This window comes from Maylandia zebra, linkage group LG4, assembly GCF_041146795.1.
Source record: "Maylandia zebra isolate NMK-2024a linkage group LG4, Mzebra_GT3a, whole genome shotgun sequence".
NCBI lineage: Eukaryota > Metazoa > Chordata > Actinopteri > Cichliformes > Cichlidae > Maylandia > Maylandia zebra.
In genome coordinates this window covers 34,345,752-34,368,689 of record NC_135170.1, presented here as the reverse complement: position 1 = coordinate 34,368,689, position 22,938 = coordinate 34,345,752, and the positions used below count along the sequence as shown (strand labels likewise).

The window sequence follows — 22,938 nt, the reverse complement described above, 5'->3', positions numbered from 1 at the left end:
GCCTTAATCTCTAGGTTTGGTCTGCGAGCCCGGCCCAACTCCCTCCTCCTCATCATCCTCCTCGCCGTCGTAAAACAAAACCAAAGAGGAACTCTCAGTTTCGGAAAAAATCCTCGTTTGTTTATCGTCACTTTTCATCTTTGATGTTACAGTAGCTGCAAAAGCTAGCTAAAAACAGACATTAACAGTTCGACCTCATCTTTTCGGGTTCGGTTTGACTGAATGGGGGGGGGGGGAACAAAAAGAAGATGATCTGTCGCACTCGGGAGCAAGTTGAGCGATGTAGGATGAAAACAAAGCTTGGAAATGTATCTGTTATGTAACATGTAAAGCTCGTGTTGGGAGAGGGAGAAAAGACTGCAGTGATCACTCATTCTCACTTCAGGAGGAACTTGTGTCAGATCAATAGTGCAGGAGGTGAGCTTGCATGGCATTGCAGAAGTTTATTGCACTTAATATCTGAGCCAATTTCCACATGCCAGGGCTTCACAGTACTACTCAGTACTGCCCACTAGGGTGTGCCAGATAGCATGACAAAAACCCGAATCGATTAATGAACAACCCGTAAATAAAAACCAGTGACGAGTGAAGTCTCTGGTCTTTATTTTGGAGTGTGTGTGTGTGCTGTAGCCTGTGTCATGGAGGGTGCAGACAGGAACAGGCGGTGCTCTCATAGACTTACCATGGTCCCCACACTGTATGTGGCTGCAGGGCCAATCGTGTGGTGATAAGGGTCTGCTGTTGCATAGACTCTGCCATAGCTGCACAACAGGGGACAGAGAACGCGGTCATTGATCTATCATTGACGAGGAGAGAAGAACATTTATGCATGCTTGTTTAATGCTCAACCCCTCAAGTAAACCCTTTCAAGTCTCTAACGCAATCAATTATTTCCCTCCCCGGCCTCCTGGGCTTCCTGCTTTATACAAGGTGGTTCAAAAAGGGGAGTTCAAAGGTTGGTGAATTATACTTGTCTTTTCATTGTCATCTTGATTAGCTGGATAGAATAGGTAATGAGCGGAGGGAGGCAGAAAAAGAAGGATGCAGAGCAGAGTTGGCGCTGGAGGGCTCGCTCTCTCACCCTGCTCTTGTTTACCGAGGCTGCACACTGGGCTCACGCCCCTGTCTTTTCATTGTTGCTGGTTTGGAACTAATCCTTCCAATTTCCTTCTGAGACAGGACAAGATGTGTGCGCTTTATTTATTTATTTATTCGACTTCACATATTCCTCTATTTACTTTCTTTTTTTTTTTTTTTTTTTAGCTCTTGCTTGCAAATGAGGGTCTGCAAGGAGCAGATAAGGCACACCCAGCCAAGGACTGAGGGCACCAAATCAACCAGGAATTAAAAAAAAAAAAAGGAGTGGAGAGAGGAGGAAATTCTCCTAAAGGAGACAACAAGACGTACGACGTTCGTACGAGATGTGTTGAGTTATATAAGATCTAAATATGGCGCGGCCCATTCAAGTCCGTCGGCACCCAAGGTCAGCGAGCAGGACGTGAAATCGGAAAGGCTGTCTCGGCTCCTTGGGGAGGAGGCCCGTGCCGTGAGATGGTCAGGGGAAGTCTCCGTGGTCCTCTTATCTTCAGTGAGCACTGAACCCCACAGGCCCTCTAAGGCTAATACATCTCCAAAATGACTCTCACCAGAGTGGCGCCGCTGACGAACAGCAGGTCAAACCACCCCGCGCAATGTCACAGAGCCGACTGGAAGCTAGCAGGGTCTCTACGATGTGCCTGGCTCCTGTGAAGGCCTCTTTGATTCATCAGCCTCGCCTGTACCAACTCTCTTTAGTTACTTAAAGGGCTTTGGTAATGCAGCCTGTGAGCGGTGTGGGCTTTTCGGATAATAAATGTTTCATATTTTGCAGGGTTTCACACGCCTTCCTCAATCCCGGCGACCTCTTTTTTTATGATTGGCTGACGGCTCCACGGTAAAGTCTGATAAGGTGCGGCTGAGACAACACCAGCAAACCCTTATTGATCCAGTGGGCATGACCGCTTATTCAAAAGGAAACAAACAGACAAAGCAAAACAAACAACTTGGGGCGAATTATATTAAATCTCAGAGAAAAGTAAAGGCAAGAGAAACACGAATTAAATCACTCGGAGAGGGAAAAAAAGCCGCCGTCCAATTTCTGCTCTCGCAGAGCGCGGCTGCTCATAATTCGAACCGCGGCGAGGCCTGATAAATCTTACATTATCGATATGATCTTCAGGCTCTCAGGCAGGGTGTACGTTATCACAAGTGACATGCTCAATCCTTCCCAGATTAGATTCCCAAACCGGCCCACATCCCGGCTGACAACGGCTTTCGGGGCCGAAATGAATCAGCGACGCCTCCTCAAACAGAGCACACCTGAACCAGAGTGACATCACTCAGAAGTGATAGAGTTCCCGCTGGTCCATCTCTGCCTCTCTCCGTCTCCCCACCTCCCCTCCACAGACCCGAGGCCATTAATAAATACCGCAGTGATATACCCACTCTCCCCTCACAAGCGGAGAGTCACGACATATATCACTGCTTTTCTCATCGAGTCCAACAAGGTTAGTCTTTTTTTCTCCGTGCGCGTGTGTGCTCTTTAGCTCCGAGCTAAAAAGAATATAGCGGTTTGCCTAATAGATAAGATAACTCGAGAGGAAGAAACCCAAAATAACCCTCCACAGAATATTGTAAAATGCTGCCGGAGCAGCCCCCATTCATCACACGCGCTCTCCTACTATCACGTCTCCTGTAGATATGATCATTTTTGGTGGGAAAACACTAATTATTTAAAGCTGAAGCCCACCCTTTGCTACTCCGACACAGCGATGGCTGCATTTATGAGATTTATGAGGACATATTTAGAGGCGCACTCCTTTTTCCTTCTCCCAGTAATTTCCCCTGTTTCACAGCCTGTGGGATCAACTTGTTGCTTTAAATCAAAAGTTCTCGGGAGCCGAGTCGGACACATCGGAAACATGTCCGTGTTTTTACTTTCAATTCAGCATTTTCTCAACAGCTGCTCGTGGAGAAAAAAAGTAGCCTGTGCCTGCTCTGCAATGCATTTCTGTTTCTTTAAGCACTTGAGAAGTGAACGCTAACGATGGCTGAAGTCAGCCTTGTCTTATGGAATTATGGGAAACACTCAAAACAGCCTCAATATTCCCAGTTACAGCCAATAGACTATGTGCACGTTAGCATATGCTATTTCCGGTGTGCTATTCGCGCCTGGTTTACGGTCCAAAACAAGTTAAGCGGCGATTTACATTTCTATAGATGTCTTGGGCATTTACCCAATATATCTGTAAATGCTGTTCATAGAGTTGTCGATATTTTTTCCCTGCACCTCAGAGCAAAAGAAAAAATGGATTCAAATGTTATATTTCGCGGGTGTTATGTTCTAAAATAGGTGAAATCAAGTAGGCAGCAAAGACGGTGCAAAACGTTTCGTGGACATACAGTACTGCACTTCAGAGTCACACTGCCAGCGATCGATGCAGCGATTCTGTACTGTACAGGAGAGATGTCACGGAGGAGATCGTCTGCAGCGATCAGGACGCAGGATGTGACGTAAAAAAAAACGTGCAAACTTGCACTAAAAAATCTGCGAAACAGCGAGGTGAAAGGTGAACCGCTGTAATTTTGAAGGTAAGTCACAACATACCCTTTGTAAATATTAATGTATAGAAACCCTTACAAAAAATGAATGATTGCTGGTGTGGCTTTTTTTCACGGTTTGTTAACATGCTGTGTAGGTGTGTACTTGATGAGCTGATATCAACATAACGGGGGAAACATCTGGTTTGACTATTCTTCACCTGTTTAAATCATCAGACCAGTGCTTCTGAATGTGGACGATGTGTCTTCTGCTGCAGTTCTCCAAACAACTGATCGATCTAAACTCTTTAAACGTCAAAATTGATCATTAGATTTTTTATGACACAACAGTGGTGAGTGTTCCCACCTTCTGCTCTTTGTAACTTAACGCCATCTTTCCGTTTTCTGGACATGATTTTGGAGGATATCTTGACCGCAAAGTAAAGCTACCGGAAACGTACAACCCTACATCCGGTCTCAAACCAGGAAGTTAGCATTTTCTCGTGCACAGGGTCTATTAATTAATAACTTTACGGAGATTTTTGTCTTTAAAACCCCTCAAATTACATACAAGAGAATCAGTCTCATACAATCTGAGACCCTCACCTGTCACTGTAAGCAGCGGTGGTGGTGGGTTGGGCAAATCTGTATGCTGCATAGCCACCCTGTAAAAGAACAAAAAAATACCACCATATTTAATCAGTGATTACCTGTGCAGACAAAGGTTAGCTCTCAAAGACGCAAGAAAACAACCACTTGCGCACACACAGCCTCAAATTGCCTTAATGGTTAAATGTCACCACGCAGTAGTTTGCTCATCTGCTCACACTCCCCGACTGCAGCCTCCCCGTGAGACACCAGAGGGTGCTGTTTGATATATGGTGTGTTAGGCAGGTGGTGGCAACAAGAGAATGAATGATGTTCTGAGAGGCAGCGCGTTTAGGGGGAGCAAGTCATTGTCGCACCGGAGGCAACGTGAGCCAAATCCCCACATTCGGCCCATTTTTAGATTGAGGGCGCGCCGCTGCTCCGTAATTGAAGATCTCCCCCTTTTTTCCCCTTATACATGACCCCCCCGGCTCACAAAAGAAGGCAGAAGACGGTCGGACCATTGGGGAGTCAGGACCGCTGTATTCATTTGCCAGAATGGGGAAGGAATTAAAGACCTCATTGTGGAGTGCTGCTATTACTCTCCTTGAAAAATGAAGCTGTTCTCCCACTGTTTTTCTATTAGTGCCAGTGGAGTGTGTGCCCATCTGTGTCCATACGGTGGATAGGTGGCTTTTAATAATGCATGTTTTCATTTATTTTTAAACTCAAGGGGAGGGGGGTGTCCGATGCAGAGCGACATCGCGAAGTAACGGTGAGTCGGCCGAGGTCGCGGGTGCAAGCGAAATCGGGGCCACGGCGATCGAATTCCGCTCCTTGATGTTTACCAAGGGGACAGGAAGTCACAGCAATTGAAGCGGATGACTTCCTGTGGGACGGTCATGCCTTGGGAATGTGTTGATTACAGCAACAGCCTGAACAAACACGGAACAATAAATCACTCTCCCACATTGTCAAATCCTGCACGCGGCCGCGCAGCACATTTTTTATTTTGTCATGGGGAATATGTGGGTGTGCCGTGTGTGTCTATGCATGCATATGCATTAGCGCATGCCACGTATGTGCATTTATATGTGCATGCATTCGTTCCCCCCCCCCCCTTCTGCTAATGTATTAGCAGAAGCCTTGACAGAACAGCTGGCTGCTTTTGACAGCACGCCAGTGTCCACTGAATGATTGTATAGGACACTGAGGGCTGTGGGACGGCTCCCTCTTGGTCACTCGAGACCTTCACATACTCTCAGCCAGTCTGAAGCAATGCAGTGGCCATTGCCAAAACTAATGGCAGTAAAGCACCAGGGGCCGGCCTGACGCTTTGAGTGATGGACCGACCTGGCCAGGCCTCGGTCAGGGGACATAGCTGTGTAGGACTTAGCTGGAGGTGGCTAAATGAGCGTGAGAGACAAACAACATCGCTCAGAGCACAGCCCGGGTCTCTTCCAGAGTGGTGGGTGTCCCTACAACAAAAGCCGGTGAAATACGGCCCTATCGTGCGGGCCGGTGTGTAAGTCATGGATCACTTGGGTTTAGCATTTCATTCCCAGACACCGGTCTTTGTCAGGGTGAAAGTGAGAAGGAACTGTCATTGCTGCTGCTGCACAGACAGTCATCTCACTGCGGTGGAAAAAAAAAAAACCCAAAAGGGACAAATTACATTCCTCACAAACGTTTGGACTCGTGTCAAAGTGGGGCAGCGTGGTAATTTCAGCATTATCTCCACAGAGTCCACGCTCTTCTCTGTCAAGGGCGAGGTGCAGCAGGGCCAGCCCCCGATGTGACCCTGCCTGCACGGACAGCTCCAGAGGGACAGTTAATCCCTTTATCTGCGGCTTCTCTTATCTCCCACTTGCTGATGGCTGGGAGGAACCGGCTCCACTCAGGTCTGCGCAGACCCCCTGGGGCAAGCAGGGGATATCCCAGCCAAACCCTCGGAGTGAATGCAAAAACACCAGAGAGGTAACAAGAAGAAAGAAAGCTGGCGGGGCGGCGGGGGGGGGGGGGAGAGACTTAAAAACCTCCAGACAAATCTAAAGGAATAAATGACCAAACTTGACATGGGACACTGAGTCAGGGTCTGCCTCTTTGCCAAAGTCTGAGATCATAGGAAGAAAAGAGGGAGAGGAGGGAGGAGCTGAGGGGGTTTTAAATTTTGTTGTTGAGTTTCTTGGCACAGTAGACGGAGGCCTAATCGACGCCAGCTTGGCAGCGAGGCTGGGGGCTGAGGAGATCACGTTTTTGTCTCCAGGGCTGGGCTTCTTGTCTGTTTTACTTCTGTTTCATCTAGAAGAAAAGTCAACTGTACTTACATAGATCTCTGCACCGTAGAAGCCATCTTGGTACACCACCCTGTGAACGTGCGAAACAGGAAAGCACAGTTAGTTGACTTGGACTGCATCCGACCCCACCGACTCTCAGCCTTTGCCAATTTTCCTATTTTGACCATTTGCAGGTCTGTGGGGTCAGCTCTTAGCAGCTTTAGCTCGCTGTACCACAAATAATGAATGACACAAACTGAAAGGTGTAACGGTTTCACATCCCTGTCCAATTTTCTGCTCTGGTAAAATTGTTTGTCTTTCCAGTTGCTGCAGTTGCTATCAGGAGGGCTGGCGGTGGAGAGGGAGGACAAAAGAAGGCAGTGAAGGAGCTGCGTCACATGACTAGGCTATATAAATCAACCGGCTGCCATCAGCAGCAAAGGGGTTCCCGAGTGGGAAGGAGGCGAATGGGGATGTGGGATTTCCAGTCTCAGCTGCGAGTCCCACCGCACTAAGACAGATCCAGATCTAATCACAGATAGACAGCTATGGCGGGGCAGCGGCCAGCCTCCGTCAGACCTCTCCCACGGCCACACAGACCAGCGCTGATAAGAGACGAGTGCGAGGCAGGCCTGCATAAAGCCAGGAGATCAGCACGGGCCCCGGTCACAGTCCAGTGAGATCTGACTGGTAATACACTATCGCAGCTCTCACCTTGACTTTGTCAGTTACTCCTTTGTCAACACACGCTGTACAAATGTAAGGACGGGCAGGGTTCGGTTATGTATATCCGCAGATACCAAAGTTCTCTTCAGACATGTGCGCAGATAAAAAAAATATGTAAAATTACAGCAGCAATGCTGCCTGGCTATGTTAGACAAGCGGGTTTCCTGCAGGAGGGCACGGTCTTGAGACGCAACAGAAAGATTTCTTTGAAATTATGAGTAGAAAAGCAAAGTTTGGGCATAAATTCAGTCGGAGCAGTCTTGGGTACAGTTTCATTCATACTGCAGCGTGAAATCTAACCAAACGACAGCTATCTATATAAAAAGTGTTCGTTGTGTTCAGACTACACAGTATCAGCCCAGTTACGGCCTGACACTGATGATGTCGTGTGCTACTTTGCATCAGGAGGAACAGTCCACAACACGCATTTTGTCTTGATGTCTGAAAGAGTGTATAAAAGCTAAAACTCTCAGCTATGAAAAGACAAAAATATCATGCGACCCGAACCGGGCCTCGGAGGGTCAGTACTCACGCTCCGTAAGCTGGGATTGGTGGTGGAGGTGGAGCTGTGCGGAATGTGTTGTACACAGCCCGTCCCCGTCCCCGCAAGTGGGCACCCCTATAGGCCACCGTAGCGCCTGTGGCAGGGTAGGGAAATCCTGTTACTATAGAACAAAAACACACACGAGAAGAAGAGAAAATGACTTTCAGAGAACATCCTCGACTTGGCATTGCTTACCTTATGACAGAATACATTAGAGAGAGACGTGTGGCACTGCTTTCCCTATGACAGAATGCATTATAGGGAAGACAAGGAAACAATAGATTTAATCTTTTCTAGGTGCGCCTCATCGAGCACTCTCCCCTTTCCCAGCTCGCTGCTTTGTGCCGTACTCAGCAAGGATCCACATTTGCTGTACGCATCCTTTCCCGATGCCTGGTGAGGGGCAGCCTTGAAGCTGGGCAGGTAATGGATGCAATACCACTAGTTTCGCACCACGGCTTTTGCATAGTTTAGACACAATGGGCTAGCAACAAAGAGCAGCGGGAGGGTGGACGGGGTAGAGGTAGAGGGCGTTTCTCGGTGTCGGGCGGAGACGAACAGGCGGTAAAGGTTGTTGAACAACTTGACTAGACGTTCTGAACTTCCCCGAGGGGAAATGGAGCAGATGGGCAGGACAGCCAAGTCCCAAACCTCAGCATGACCCCCATCTCCAAACCCATCTGGGACCATCTTTAGCCAATCGCACAGCCACATGCTCTGTCCTCTGCTGATGGCTACCACTGAACGTGAAAAGGGTCAGTTGGGGTGAAAGGCTTCGGGGTGATGAGTAAGGGTTGGTGTGACGGTGCGACAAAATAGCCACGGTCGCAGATTAGAGGACAGCCGATGTGATCGTCAGCTCTCCACTTAACCTTCAATCGGTCCACTGGCTGTCTGATTACAGGCTGTGGAGGTGCATACAAACACACTGATCTCTAGACATGATTAAGCTGGCCTCTACTTTTCCAGCAATTGTAATTCCCTCACTGCTCCCTTCCCTCTGGTCTTCGCCCTCTCTCCCTCCCCCAACGTCTGGTCCATCACAGCACAGTCAGCCCCGTTATTCTTTATCCCCAGAAACGCCCCTTCGTCACCCTCTCCTCACCTTACTCTTCGCCTTATTCATTTCCGCGACACGCTTTGGATGAATTCATCACGGACCGCTTCACTTTCCCCAATCGTGGAGCTCGAGTCTGATTTGGTTTGGTGGGGTGACGCGGTGCCTCGGCTGGGGTAAATAATGCGGGTTAATAACACGCATCCGGCCTGTTTCAGACGACCCGCCAGTCCCTCGCAATCTCCGACAAACTAGACTACAATGAAGTTCCATGGCAGCTCGTAGGTAAGCGGTGCTGTATGGGTTTGTGCCTGGGGAGTGACAGCCTGATGGTACTCTGCCGTGTGCAGCGCCAGCCCTGCATTTGGTCGAGACCAGTGAGCACCCTAATGGACGATGCTCACCCTAGCCTCGCTGCTTCAATAAAGCTGACAGGGAGACAGATTAGTGGTGCTTTTAAAAACACAGAGAGCCCGGTTTAATGTCTTCTGCCATTAACATCACGCTCGATTAGTGGGTCCGCACACATATTCAAACTTTGCGTCTCATTTGGCCAGGTGACGCCCACCAATGTGCGGGGCGCTTTCTTTGCTGCCAACACACCCGTGGACGGCCTGGACTGGGACGGTGCCCCCTTTGCCTCCCGGGTGATTTATAACGCTGACCTTGACATTTAAATTAGTCCCTCCTTTTTTTGGAGCAGTGGACATCTGAGCACGGCCGCTAAAGGGCAAAAACAATCCTTGATAGTTTTCGAGGTGCGTTGCCCTCTTCTTAACAAATCGCCGCTGTTTCTGGGCTCCCACAAAGCCCAATTGCTTCCTTCTCTTTTTTTTAAAATTTGTATGCAATATGCATGCGGTGATGTATGTGAATGTAAACTCATAATGAGTTGGCGATAGGCTACACTGCTTCAATAATAACCCATAAATCAAAGGCGCTGTCACACCTTGGTAAGCCCATGAAAAGCAACAACAGCAACAGCGTATGAGAGCGCAAACCTGGTCTAGCCACCAAAGTCAAACACCCTTTCCGGGAGGGGGGCTGGAGAAAATATGAGTTATGCGCTGAAGGGCGGCGGGGTCACGCTGCACCTCGTATGTCATATGTGTCAACTTGAGAGAAGCTCAATACCTGCAGAGCCAGTTGGACCCGAGGTAATCCCGCTCTGTGCCAATGATGGGGTCATAACCGGCTCCCATAAAGAAAGATCTGATTTTCCACAAGGTTGATCTCTCTAATACTTCCTGCTCAAATACATCGGGCAATGAGCACTTAATCCACGCACTGGGGACCAAAAAAAACAGCTTAATCTAATCAAGAGTCTGGAGCTTAATTATCCCCCTAAAGTACACTCCAACAATGAGAGGATCTGTCTACATATGTTAAGATGGCAATTAGCCTTTCTTTTCTGTCATTTACACAGCTGGTAGCTTTTCACGAGTCCTCAAAAAAGAAGAAAAAAAAAAGAAACCTCCACCTTAGTCGCAGAAAAATATGAACTGGTGAATGAAAAGCTACTCATCTCCTGTCTTCCTGGGAATTAGCTGCCGAGAAGAGTCTCTTTGCGTTAGTCTGAGGAGAGCCGAGCCATACGAAGGGATTTCTAAGTGACAGCTGTCCATGGTGCTGAAAACATCCAGCGCAAGTTTGCCAATTGCAATAAGATGAGCTGAGAATGCAATATGCACGGGATGTGCCGCTCACCCTGACGAATGATGTCACATTAACAACAAATAACGTAAAACAGAGTCCCGACATTTGTGCCGTTTTTAGCTACACGCCTACTTGCTGCATCTGTATGGATGGAGCCAGACTCTTGTCATACTATATTTGGATAGCGGAGCACAGATTCTGGGGCTTGTTCTACAAAAGTTTAGCGCTCGCTAACACAGGATAAAAATGAGCACTGGTACTGGATGCCTACCAGCTACCTCACACTATGATTTGTGCCACAGCCATGTGCTATTGCCAATCCCTCCATCTGACTGGGAACCCCACTGCCATGCCTCTTTTTCTCTGGACCACACCGCTGTCCTCTGCCACCCCTTCAGCAGGGCTCCATGGGAGGTTTGGGTATTAGGTGGCAACGGAGAACACGGACCCACGTTTGGAGCTGGCTGCCAGTACCCTACCGAGAACCCTCCTACCCCCTCCTCCACGCAGAGGAGGAGCCAATCTACCCTGGAAGAGGTTAAGAGCGGGGAGCCGGTATGAGGCTCTCATCCGTCATTCTCCTGAATGGGTTTTGAGGACAATAAACCTGTAGCGCCAGGACGAATGGAGACGAAGTGCGCTGTCACCGAGCCAGGATTTATGGCTACCAATTTCACTGATCTCCTGCACAGAAATGAGGACTGATAAACAGTGATTAATCGCCTTTATATCCCATTTTACTCCCACCAAAAGTATATTAACTGTAGCTGTGATGATTTTGGAAAATGTCCTGAATGTGGTCATCATTTTTTTCTTTTTTTTTTTTTAAGGAAGAGTAGAAGAAGAATGCAACAGTCAACAAGCTGGTCAGAGTTTGTTTTTTAGCGAGTTAAAACAGCCTTTTGCTGCTCATTAGGGAGGTTTTGTTTCAAAAATGTATCTCTTATTTATGTTTCCCATCTTCCCAGCTGGCAAGCATATGTTGTCGTTTAGGCTTGGCAAACTCCAGCGCCATGTCAAGACGACTTGAAAAATTAGCAGCCAATAAATCACCCAACCCCTCCTGCTTCCCCTGCCTGGAGTGGTGGACCACACTCCCTCTGATTTATGAGATGATTTGGGAAGTGTGTGTGTGAGAGAGAGAGAGCGAAGTAGAGAGTGTGTGCATGGAAGAGGGGACATGTATTTGAGTCTGTGCTCTACATAGGTTATCTATTTCTGTGTGCTGGAGTGCTTTGGTCTGAGAAGCAGGGCAGGTGTTAGCGTTGCGCGTGGATATGGGTCAAGTGAAATTATTGTTTACGTAAGCTGAGACTTACTTAACGTCCCGATTTTCAATTTAGAGAAAAGGCGCCACGTTTTTTGTGCCTGAGCGTGCAAGAAGGAGAGGGACGAGCGTACGTTTGTGTGTGTGAATAATTATCGGCAGGAGATGTCGAAACTAAAGGAATGTTGGTGGGGGGAGGTGGGGAGTGGGAGGCGAGGGAGGAGGCTCGGAGGGGGCGAGGGGTTGGGGATGAAATAAAAATGATAGATGACTGCTTTCTGTCATGGACAGTTATTTAGAGGTTCGCCGTAAAGCTGTCCGGGGAATGAACAGATTTTAGTCTAATGAGCAGAAAGGAAAGCCGTTAAAGTGGCGCGATGTGCTCAGCACTTCTTCCAAATGAAATAGTACCATTTCCCCCTCATTAAAATGCAAAGGGTTCATATAACATACAGCAATAAAGCTGGCATGTCGAGGCAGAGAGAGATAGGGAAAACCCCACTGAGCTCATCTCATTCCTCCATTACCGAGACCAGAAGGAATAGCGGCCTTCGACAGGGTAGGTGCCAACAATATCGCTCACTCAATCTCCTTTATTCGGTTAGCTCTGTAAAAGTCAATCTGGCGCACTTGGCAAATCCATCCACAGCAGCAGCCTCCACAATCTGATAACAGTTGCAGGGGCGCTTGCTCTCGAAATCATTTTTTTTCCAGCGTTACAGTTGCACACCGCGCAAACAATGGCTCAGGCTCCCTCAGCCACTCAGAGAGGCTTGGATCATCCACTGCTTATCTGAGCCGCTCTCCGATTCACTTTGATTCGAGGGGAATTTCATGTTCAGTAGGTTCAGGATGAACCTGATTGTAGAAATTCAGGGGTCAGACTGGGACAGGCGGTGGCTGATAGCGGCCTCGGGTACGGTGCGATGCGTACAGCGGGAGGTGGAGAGAAAAACACAGAAAACGGCTCTTACCGGCATACAGTTCAGGACCGTAGACAGCTCCGACCACCGGATTCAGCTTCCAGCCTGGCGAGAGGACCGAAAGAAAAACTTGACTCACAGCGACGACTACGAGCGAACTCTTATCGTTTAGTTTGCCACTCACCGTTCGTGTACGGGTTGGCCACTTTTTTGTTTGTCATCACTCGTGCTGTCGCGTTGTTCACCTGTTCCAAGCAGCAAACACAAAGCCTGTGATTACTGACCTTTACATTTACCATCCGCGTATCCACGGCGAGCTACAAGCGAGCAGCAAACCAAGATGAATAAAGACGGATTCATAAAATAAATGATTATGTAAATTTGTTTGTAGCACTTTAGTGTGATTGAGTTTTGGTTCGCCCTTTCATGAATTTATTCATCATTTCAATTTTCTTACAGATGATTATATTACTGGAAAGAGAGGGAAAGCATGCACCAATTACCCACAGGTATGAATAATAATAATAATAATAATAAAAAAAAGCATCCTCAGAATTGGTTGGATAAACAAATGGATTCCAAAAGCAAAACACAGACAGTGCTTTGATTTTCTTCTATTGACCTGATGAGAACGGCCGAGTGCGGGCTCGGCTCGTCGTGAACAAAAACAGAATTAGAGCAGGCAACACTAAACGGTGGCGATAGGGGAATGCACGACTGATGGCATGCATTCACTCTGCGTTGTCAGGTAATGATGGACAACTGGTGTTGACGTGTATGGATCCCGCATTCTGCCGAGAAGGATTTAAACGCACCGTCATGCATGCATACATTCAGGCACCACACGCACAGACAGAGCAGCCGCATGCTTATGCAGAGGTTTATGGGTAAGTTGAGAAGGCAGCAGGCAGGCAGAAGAGAAGATGAGAATAAAGGGAAAAATGAAAGCACCTCTATTTTGCGTCCCTCTACGATTGTACCGTTTAGTTTCTCCCGTGCACGATCAGCATCTGTGCTTGTTTCAAAAGTTACAAACCCAAAGCCCTGAGAGCACCACATTAGCCATTGGTAGAGAGACAAAGGAGAAGGAAAAGATGGACACACACACAGAGGAGGAAGAAAAGGGAAGGGAGGAGAAAAGGGAGAGAGGTGAGAAGACAGGAGTAGGTGAGCAGCAGAGTCGAGTTGTAAGCAGCCAGATTAATTAGAGGCAGTTAGTGAGGCGTCAGGAAACAGCAAACAGAGAGATCCGAGGAGAAGAGGATAACGGTGACGTGACCTCACACAACAACACCAACAAACCTGCCTGCTTTACCCAATTAAACAGCACAGCACCGGTGCCATGGGTGAATGTCAGGAAGCAGCGGCTGCCATAATAGTCGTATAATTATCTACACAACTTCAGCGGCACAGCCGCCGTCTCCCTTTGAAGGCGTGGGCAACGGCACAAGGAGTGAGGATGAATTCTCTGAACAGACACGTTAACTTGATCTCTGGCTGTTTCTTATTCACTGCACTAATAGGTGGGCCATTTTATGGAGGCGAAATTACACCGGCTCATTGATGCAACAAAGAAAAGAAAAGTGAATGGTGTCATTGCAAATATGCTCGTCTGTGATAGAGAAGAGCTCCGATATTGACTTTAAACCCCGACCAAAATATACCCAACCTCTCCAAACTCTCTCTGCCTGCCTCCCCTGGGGGGTTTGTCACTTCCTTGAGTTATGTGGACTGGGATACTGGACTCTCTATAGCGCAAGCTTTAAGATATTCTGGCCAAACAAGTCCCATTCCTGTGGTTTCTATATATACTTATAGAGGTATAGGCTGAGGGAGAGAGAGCATGGCCGGCGCTGCCTGATAATTGCTTGAGGATGTAATACATGTGAGAGATGGCGAGCGGAGTGATCTTGTATGCATACGCAGGATCTCCGGGCTGCTATTTCTAGCATAAATAACACGCGACCTGTCCTTGGGGAAAGAGAGATAAAGAAATAAATTCAAAAAAGGAATTGAGGGCAAAATTAATCCTTTGGACATTCACCCGACTGTGGTTACCCCCTCTATCTTTTTTTTTATCATGCACAAATAATTAGCTTACAAGAGCACAGAGTGGAGCCACCATTTTTCAAAGGAGACAAACATATTGAATGCAAATTGCCAAAGCTTCATAGGAAATAGATTGTTTATTAATGGCCTGGTAGGTTCATTATATAGCACACAGAGTGCAAGAGGGAGAGAGGCATCATGGGTAATGGCTTTGTAGGGCACAAACAATAAATGCTTGTTACGGGCGGAGGAGACCGGTTTATCCGGTGCTCAATCTTGTCTGGCAGAAGGGGCTGAGTGCAGCAGCGTCGCCTGGTTCTGGGGCTCCCTGCACGCCTGTATACGAGCCCAAAGTACTCCCAGGTATGAATGGGAATCAATAGCATTCATGCCTCAACACCCAGCCAGGGAGCCTGTCGCCTTTATGAATGGAAAGCTGTGGAGCTTAGTACACTCTATTAAATGAACAGCTGGATGAGTAGCTCTCGGCTGCTCACACCTCCGCAGGCTTCACCTGTCCTGGTTGGGAGACTGATACTGCAGTAACGCATCAACGCTGTGGCCATTTTTCTGGCGGCTGGTTGGCGTGTTTACGAGTACAAATTATCTTTGAGACAAATGTAGAAATGATCCAAGGTGTGCAAGTTCACAATGTTGTTTAAGGAGGCGCAGCTTGAATTATAAGCAGTATTTCTTATTTTCTGCACGGGTGACCTTTAAGAACACTGCTGTCTGCATTCTGCGTTTTTCTTTGTCGGCAAATTGTACAAAAAGACAAAACTAAAGTATCGTGCTTCCTTGTATATCCCTTTGCCGTCCATGAATTATTAAAAACACATCACAGAGTCACCGCAAAGACCCACTGCTTACACATACACTGCTCTGCTACTGGAGATTGTCACCTGAGCACCAGGTCTGCAGCTGAAAATAGTCCCCAGCAGTAGTATTTACTTCCCTTTAAGTCATGTTTCCTTTCAAAAACATCTTAAATAAGGGTTTTGGTTTGTGGCCTTTTTTAGTTGTTTTGCACTTTATTTCCTCTCACTATAAACTTCTTTGCTGATGATACTGTGATATATGCCCCAATCCTGTTCCTGCAGAGTTACTGATTCAGTCTTCTAATGATGTTTTGCAATTACTGCAGCCTCCTTTAAAATGCCTACCAACTGTGTGGCATATGACTCTACCTGTCCTAGACTTTAAATGGTACTAACTGTTAAATTAATTGATGTTAAATTAAATCCATAGGTTGTTAATGTGTAACTATACAAATGTAGGATAATCTCCACATCTAAAATCTTTCCAAATTGCTGCAGAGAGAAAAGAAAAAGAGAAGAGCAGAGAAGAGATGGAGTTAGAAAGCCTCGCTGACTAAATTCATGAGGACGACGACCGGAGAAAGAAAAAATTATAGTATTAAGTTGTGTTTAAGAAACACAAACAAACAAAATGTATAATTTTTAAATTTTTCTACTAGTTTCCTAAAACACACAGAGTAATCTCTATTATCCAGCCATCTGTCAGTAAACTTGAATCTACACATTTCTAATGACGAGTGTTTCTATCATTGTAAGTCATCAGGGGCAAAAGCTTCAAATTTTAGTATTTTTAATATAACTTACAACAGTTAAGTTAATGTAGCCTATTAGCCTACTGTGCATGTTAAGCACTTTTTACACATATATAAAGCACAGACAGTCACACACTATGAAAACACTCAATTAAAGATTTCTATTCAACATCGAACCAACTCGTAAACACAAACGTCCACAGCCTGTCTTAGACAATCGAGATATTCAGTATTGTTCTGCGGGCCCATCAGCACTCCGGCAATTAAACCCTTCATCAGTTTTATTATTTATCACACTTAAATCTAATTAAACATTCTCATGCACTACTCTGGGTAAAAAAGGTTTCAGGTACTGCAAACTAACCTCAAACCGGAGACCGACGTTCCCCTTAGAGTTCCTAAAGCTTTATTATCTGATGTTTTTTGCTGCTGTTTTTATTAATTCCTTGTTTATTGTGTTCTTTTGTTTCTGCCTGCTCATTGTGTTCCTGTTAATGTTTTTGTTCTCCCTTGAAAAACAGATTTTAATCTCAATGAGAATGTCTGAATACATTAAAATTAGAAAAAAGATAATGGCCCGATGTATTGCAGAGGTGTTTTTTTTCTTTTCTAATAAAGTTTGTATCCTTCTTTTAAAGACGTTCAACCTCTGCACAAACCAGCAAGCTGCGACCCGAGTGCCACAGAAGTCAAAGAGCCGACAAACACCGCCAGTCCTCACCCCAACCAGTTTCTTTAAAATAACTTGTGGCCAATAGATGAAGCTCTTTTTGCCCAAAGTTGGACAAGTGTGTTAAAAGTAATAGATGTAAGAAAGAAGGGGAACGTCTACACAATCTTAAGCTTCACTTTAATAATTCAATTCTCTTGGAGGCAGCGTTTCGATCTGCAGGTTCTTCTCCAGGCGTGTATTTTCATAAACGTGGTATTAGCCTTCAAATTCATTTTAACTAAACTACATTTATTTGGTAAATATCACAAAGAACTTTGTTTTTCATCCGGTCTGAAACAAAATGATAAACCTGAATAATGTAGGACCTTTTCAATCAATGCCCAGGCTTCAAAGAGGACCCCCGTCTCTAAACAAGCAGTTTCAATTCCATATGCTGGAGGACCTGCAGCCTGTTGCTGGATTAAGTGAAATGTGAAACAGCTCAATAATGAATTGATTGACAGGGCTAATGATTCACAACTTGGGGGAGAGCTGCAACAAACAACAAAAACAATAGGGAGAGAGAGACAGGAAGGCAGTGGATGCAGCTCTCCAGGACCAGGCTTAGAGACCACTACTCTCAGCCAATGTACACACTACACTAATGCCATCATTAGGAAACAGAAGAAGTACATGGTAATGAAGCAGCTGGCGTTCTAGTTCACTTACCTTGGATCCTCGCTCATTAAAGATAATCTCCACATCTAAAATCTTTCCAAATTGCTGCAGAGAGAAAAGAAAAAGAGAAGAGCAGAGAAGAGATGGAGTTAGAAAGCCTCGCTGACTAAATTCATGAGGACGACGACCGGAGAAAGAAAAACCATTAAGGCAATATGGAAATGTTACTTTTGTGAGGAAATGGTGGTCAATTTGCATTTGTTAGCTCAGCAAACACTTCTTGAAGCTCGCTGGCGTGGTTTGAAAAGAGAACTCGTAGCTGCCGCTGCAACGCGTCTCTGCGCGTCTCTCGGTACTTTACGAAATGAAATCACAGTATTCGTAAAAGTACTTGATCTGTGATTACGTGGCAGTGTTTATGATGTAAGTTTGCTCGCCTGTTTCGACACAAAGAGAAGAGCGGCGTCGGACGGTGTTTTGATGTCGTCTTGAGACGCGGACCCCGACACCTCCGCGATCACCTCGGGGAAACTTGCTCCTTCGAGTCTTGTGAAGAGTTTAGTTGATTATTTCTACCTTTCTCTCTGTTTATAGAGCCTCCTTCTCTTTTATTCTTTATCCTCTCTTTGTTTGTGTGCTCTCGCAGTCAACAGGACCTAAGGGCCGGTCCCCGGGGGTTAACACGCTGCAGCCTTTCGATTTTAACAGGCCTGCCTTCGGATCATTAGAAAACAGAGGAATGAAAGTAAACTGTAAGTTCCTTTAATGAGTGGAGTGAGAGCGACTTTTAATTGCTGTCTACAATGGCTGTATTATTTCATTAAAAGTAATTACCCTGTCAAGCGGTCCGCGTCGCCTTCATTTCAGCACAACAGGGAAGAAATGGGCCTTTCCATGTGGTCGACACTCAATGGGAATGGATGGATCGTTTGACTGAGCCACTAATAGGGGTTAGGAGGAGCCGGCTATTATCTGGCTGGAGTGAGTGGAGTGGACTCCAGGAGATGAGCGTTTATGGGTTAGCGGGAAAACGTATGTTTCCCCTCATTTCAAAGAACGCAGCAAGCTCAACGCACCAAGTCGCCAAGCCAAAAACAGGCTTTGTCATTTAAATCCACCTCTGTTTCCACAGGGCGTGTCCTCTCCCCTATGCGTCTGCTCGTGTTGAAACTAGTTCTATAGATCCTAGACGCACATCTGCTTCATATGGCGCTCGGCTCCACTGATTCGAATGGGGAGCGTTGGCTCGATCACGCACGCAGGCATTTATATCCCAGCGTGATGCCCCTTTCTCGCCTGAGAAGACAATGCTTCCCCCACGCAACGTGCAGATGCTAATTGTTTTAACCGAGCGTAATGGGCTTGTGGCGTCGATTAATTAGTTTCAGAGGAAGTCATCTTTGTGGATTTCCACATGGCGCTGGGGACTGCTCGCTGCTCACCAGTGATCTCATGCACTTCTATTCCCACCCACCTACTTGCTCTCAATCTCTCTCTCACTCACACACACACACACACACACACACACACGGGGAGAAACAGCTGCATCAGCAGCCCCAATAAACAATAGCTTCAATGGGAGGAGTCTCCAGAGGGAGGACAAGGGAGAGACTGATGTCATCTAGGAGGCTGCAGCTACATGCATCCATCCATAGATTAGAAAAACCATCCAATATCTGTATGAAAATAAAAAAGCATTAAGAGAAGCATCGAATGATGATACTGGGGGTTTGCATGTTTTATCTAATTTATCAAACTCGTTATGTTTCAATTACGGCTTAACTGGAGCAAATCATTCCCGTGCTTTTGAGACATTTGAATGTTTTTATTTGGTTTCGCATTTTTTTTGTACATTATAATCTGCCCTCAGTACATAATGGGGTATGGTGATTGGGCAAAAATATTAGTGACTGATTAAATACATCTGCAGTTATTTTTTTATTTTGCTGGTTTTGTGTTCTGCTTCCTAATTAAAGTGCAATTACTCAATAGAGCCACAAGAGGGAGTCTACTTCGGTTTTGTTGAATTGAGCTAGATTGGAGAGTCGTGCATAGACACGATTAACAAATGTTGTGTTGTTGTCCTGTCTGTGTTATGTAAACAAAGCACCCGCGTGGAAGCCTGCTCTGAGTAAGTTCAGTGCTATCACGGAGCTTATGCTACGTAACCAAGCTGTTTGTTTTCATCAACGCTACCACGTTTCAGGTCGTGCACCCTAAATATTTACGGATCAGAGCAGAATAAAAACAGGATGGGAAATGTACCAAGTAGTTGCAGCAAACAGCTCCTTTTTCCGAGGCTGATCGTGCAGCACCCCCAACTTCTGGGCAATCACTTTTGTTCACATTGGTGATGGCCACAGGTTGACCGGTGCAGCAAGGCATCCTGCCTCCAAACAAGAGCGCCACGACTTGGACTGATTGCCGACAGCTGCGTCACTGAGTTTCTGTTCCAAGGTTCTGGCTGAACTGAATGCAAGTCGTTACTGTGTTTTCTGTTTAGTGTGAACGTCTGTTTTCGGCAATTTATTCATCGTATTATCACAAACTGATTGCACGTAATTGCCAACCTGACCCCATTCAGGTTAGCAGTTAATTGGGGTCAATTCCCAACTTGAATGGCCAGCTTCAATTGCAAACTGATAACAGACTGACACCGTCTTATTGCATTTTTATCAGCGTCTCGATGCATGAATTTGATGACGACAACCGACTTCGACGACTGTCAGAGATGTTCTGTGCCGCTGACCATTTCAAAGGGGATGACACTGCACCAAGGTTTTGTGGTAGCGTGACTGCACCATTAAGAACACAGGTCGTGCTTGTATGTTCAATAACAGGGCTGTAACTTGACTCTTGGGTGCTTTTCCATTTATTTTCTTTGTAAACCACAAAAGAAGAGGCTACTCGGAAACAGCTCTGGCTAGACAGCGTCTGTATTTTAAGAACACTAGTGTTTTTGTCTTTCTGCACTTGGAAGTGATAATCGACTATATTTACTAGACCTCAAGCTTCCAAGTGTGGAAGCAACAAACAAGATTGAGGCCCTTGTGCCTCCACCTTCGATTAGCCTGAATATCTTTAAGCTCTTCAGAAACCTATAATTACGCTACGGCGCCCTGTGTATTCAAACAGAGCACGCTCAGGCGCAGTGACAGTCGGAGTGGTGGTGGTGGGTGGGGGAGTGCAGAGGTCCTGATTGCTCTGGGGAGCGCTGCGAGAGCCCTTACGCTCGCTGCAAGAAGCACTGCTGAAGAACCCAGTCACACAAACGAGGGCACCCTCAAGCAGCGCAGCATGGGCGCCGCGCAGAGCTCACTCGCGCTTGGAGTGTTTTCATTTCCCCCACACTTACTCACTCTCAGAGATCACAGTTTCTAATTACTGATTAACGTCCGCTGTGGTTGCCCTAATGAGGCCTTCATTCAGCGCCTCGTTAAAAGCTCACAGGTTTCTCCACACCCTTAACCCTGTGATGTCAGGGTGGATTTCAGGCCCTCCCTTCTCGTTTGAACGCCGCCTACCGTTGTCGAAACCTTCGTGGCGCTCAGCGGAGACAGTTTCCCCGTGCCGTGTGGGAGCAGATGGAGGCTCCTGGTGGGGGCTTTGCTCTGCTGTAGACGCCTTCTCTAGTGAGCCGTGCCGCACTTCCACTCTCTCTCTCCTCTGTCTTCCCGCCTGCATGTCTGTGGCCTTCACTCATGCGTAACAGTAATGGCGTATTGAGCCGGTGGCGCTCCAGAAGCCATTAGAGCTAGAGGGATGAGGCTTTGCACGTGCTGATCGCACAAAGGCCCATTGTGGAGGCCATGTCAGAGGGTGGAGCAGACCAGCTATCGCCTCGCCAAGCTCGACCCAAGACAATTGATCCCACAATTCTCTAGTGTGCCAACCACCAAGAATGAAAGGAAGGTGCAGGTAAGAGGAGGGAACGGGCAATGTGGGTGAGAAGGGTGATTGAGGGGGACTGGGTGGGCTGTGATCAATTCTGTATCATATATCTGCACGAGCCAGTCAGGCACACAAAGCTTCCAAGCTAATTACTGAGGTGATTTGGATTCCACACGACCTGCACCAGAGCTGGGAACAATAAAGCCAACAATCAGAGAGAGAAAGAGAGAGCAAGCACGCAGCCATGTTGTCTGCAATTTATAAAGCCACAGCCACGGCTCGCGAGTAATTAATATCATCAGCTGGATGTTGTCTTCATAACGACGAGAATTAACGCCTCTGGATTCTAATGGTCCAATTAGTGCATAACATTTAAAGTACATTTTTGGCAATCGTCTCCATTCAGATCCATTATCGTTATTGAATAGGGGATGTTTGGTTCAATTGGTATCGAGGCTTTTGTGAGACACGAGGGTGAGCTGTTGAACTGTATATATTGGCTCATTAATTGCAAAGAGACAGAGAGAGAGAATTTCTGTGGTGGACCTCTCGTATGTTGATATGTAATCTCATTGCATTTGTCAGCAGCTGACCGTTCTGTGTGTAACTTCTAGAAAATAAGACTGTTTAATGACCTGTGGAGACTACCCATTGTATACGCTCTGATATACGAGAACAAAACAGAAACAGAAATTAAAGTTAAATCTGTTTCCCCCCCATTTTCTTTGTATTTGTCCTCATATTTTACGTTTAAAATTACCCTCACGTCAGTTGTTCAGGGGACACGGTAGCCTAAAAAAAGCCCGACAAAGCGAGCCGCAGCTCTCTGGGAGAGCAGACAAAGATGAAGAGTAAAATCATTACCGCACCGGGCTCCTCTAACTTCTCCCCAGTGCCCAACCTGCAGTGCAGCGATGAGTTCAGCACCTGATTGGGACTGATTGAGCTGTTTGCTTTTAAAAACTCAGAAGACACTCCTCCTTCTCCCCCTTCTGACAATGTAGTAATCAATGCATTAACTAGATGACAGTTTAAGCGCTGGCTTTGCTCATTAAATACGCGTCCTGTTGTGTGGTTTAGATTGTTTTCCCAGAAGCTTCATACTCACTTTAATAAAGATATAATAATTTGCTCTGACTTTAGAGGATGCGCTCTTTAATTAGGGTGAGGTGGGACCGCTCAAGAACAACAACTGCTAGCATGTCAGATTCTCGAGTGCTGACCTTTAACTTTACATCCAAATACAATGTTTTTCATATATTCTGCAGAAACTTTGCTGTCGGTTTGGTTACCCGAGTGAGCCTGTGTGTTTCAGGCTTTGTTGTAGGATCGTTCTTCACATTGCAATAAACAGTACATACACTAATACAACAGGAACCTTCTTCAAGTGCCAGATTTTTGATTAGTTTTTCTTGCAGGGAAACTATTTTTAAAGATGTCCCAACTTGCACAAGTGGACACCGAGCATTCTGATTGGTGCAA

At 46.4% G+C, this 22,938-nt stretch overlaps 2 protein-coding genes across 17 annotated transcripts in view; one reads left to right on the top strand and one right to left on the bottom strand.

Moving 5' to 3' along the window:
* LOC143418413 (uncharacterized) overlaps positions 1-1,874 on the top strand; it is a 145,254-nt gene extending 143,380 nt beyond the window's left edge. For all 3 annotated transcript variants that reach the window (XR_013098421.1, XM_076883453.1, XM_076883452.1), the window contains one exon: positions 1,264-1,874. Coding sequence is in view for 2 of the 3 variants with exons in the window: in XM_076883452.1 (XP_076739567.1) it covers positions 1,264-1,348 (85 nt within the window). In the remaining variant the exon portion in view is untranslated. The remainder of the gene's footprint in view (positions 1-1,263) is intronic.
* Positions 1-22,938, bottom strand: part of LOC101487767 (RNA binding protein fox-1 homolog 3) — a 431,072-nt gene that overhangs the window by 15,808 nt on the left and 392,326 nt on the right. For 11 of the 14 annotated variants that reach the window (XM_076883451.1, XM_012920561.3, XM_076883450.1 and 8 more), the window contains 8 exons: positions 17,617-17,670; positions 13,568-13,660; positions 12,801-12,861; positions 12,668-12,721; positions 7,702-7,834; positions 6,495-6,534; positions 4,186-4,244; positions 683-761 (listed from right to left, as the gene is read on the bottom strand). In XM_076883451.1, coding sequence (XP_076739566.1) covers positions 683-761; positions 4,186-4,244; positions 6,495-6,534; positions 7,702-7,834; positions 12,668-12,721; positions 12,801-12,861; positions 13,568-13,660; positions 17,617-17,670 — 573 coding nt within the window. The remainder of the gene's footprint in view (positions 1-682; positions 762-4,185; positions 4,245-6,494; positions 6,535-7,701; positions 7,835-12,667; positions 12,722-12,800; positions 12,862-13,567; positions 13,661-17,616; positions 17,671-22,938) is intronic. The other 3 variants (XM_004556389.5, XM_076883448.1, XM_076883449.1) reach the window with 2 other exon arrangements.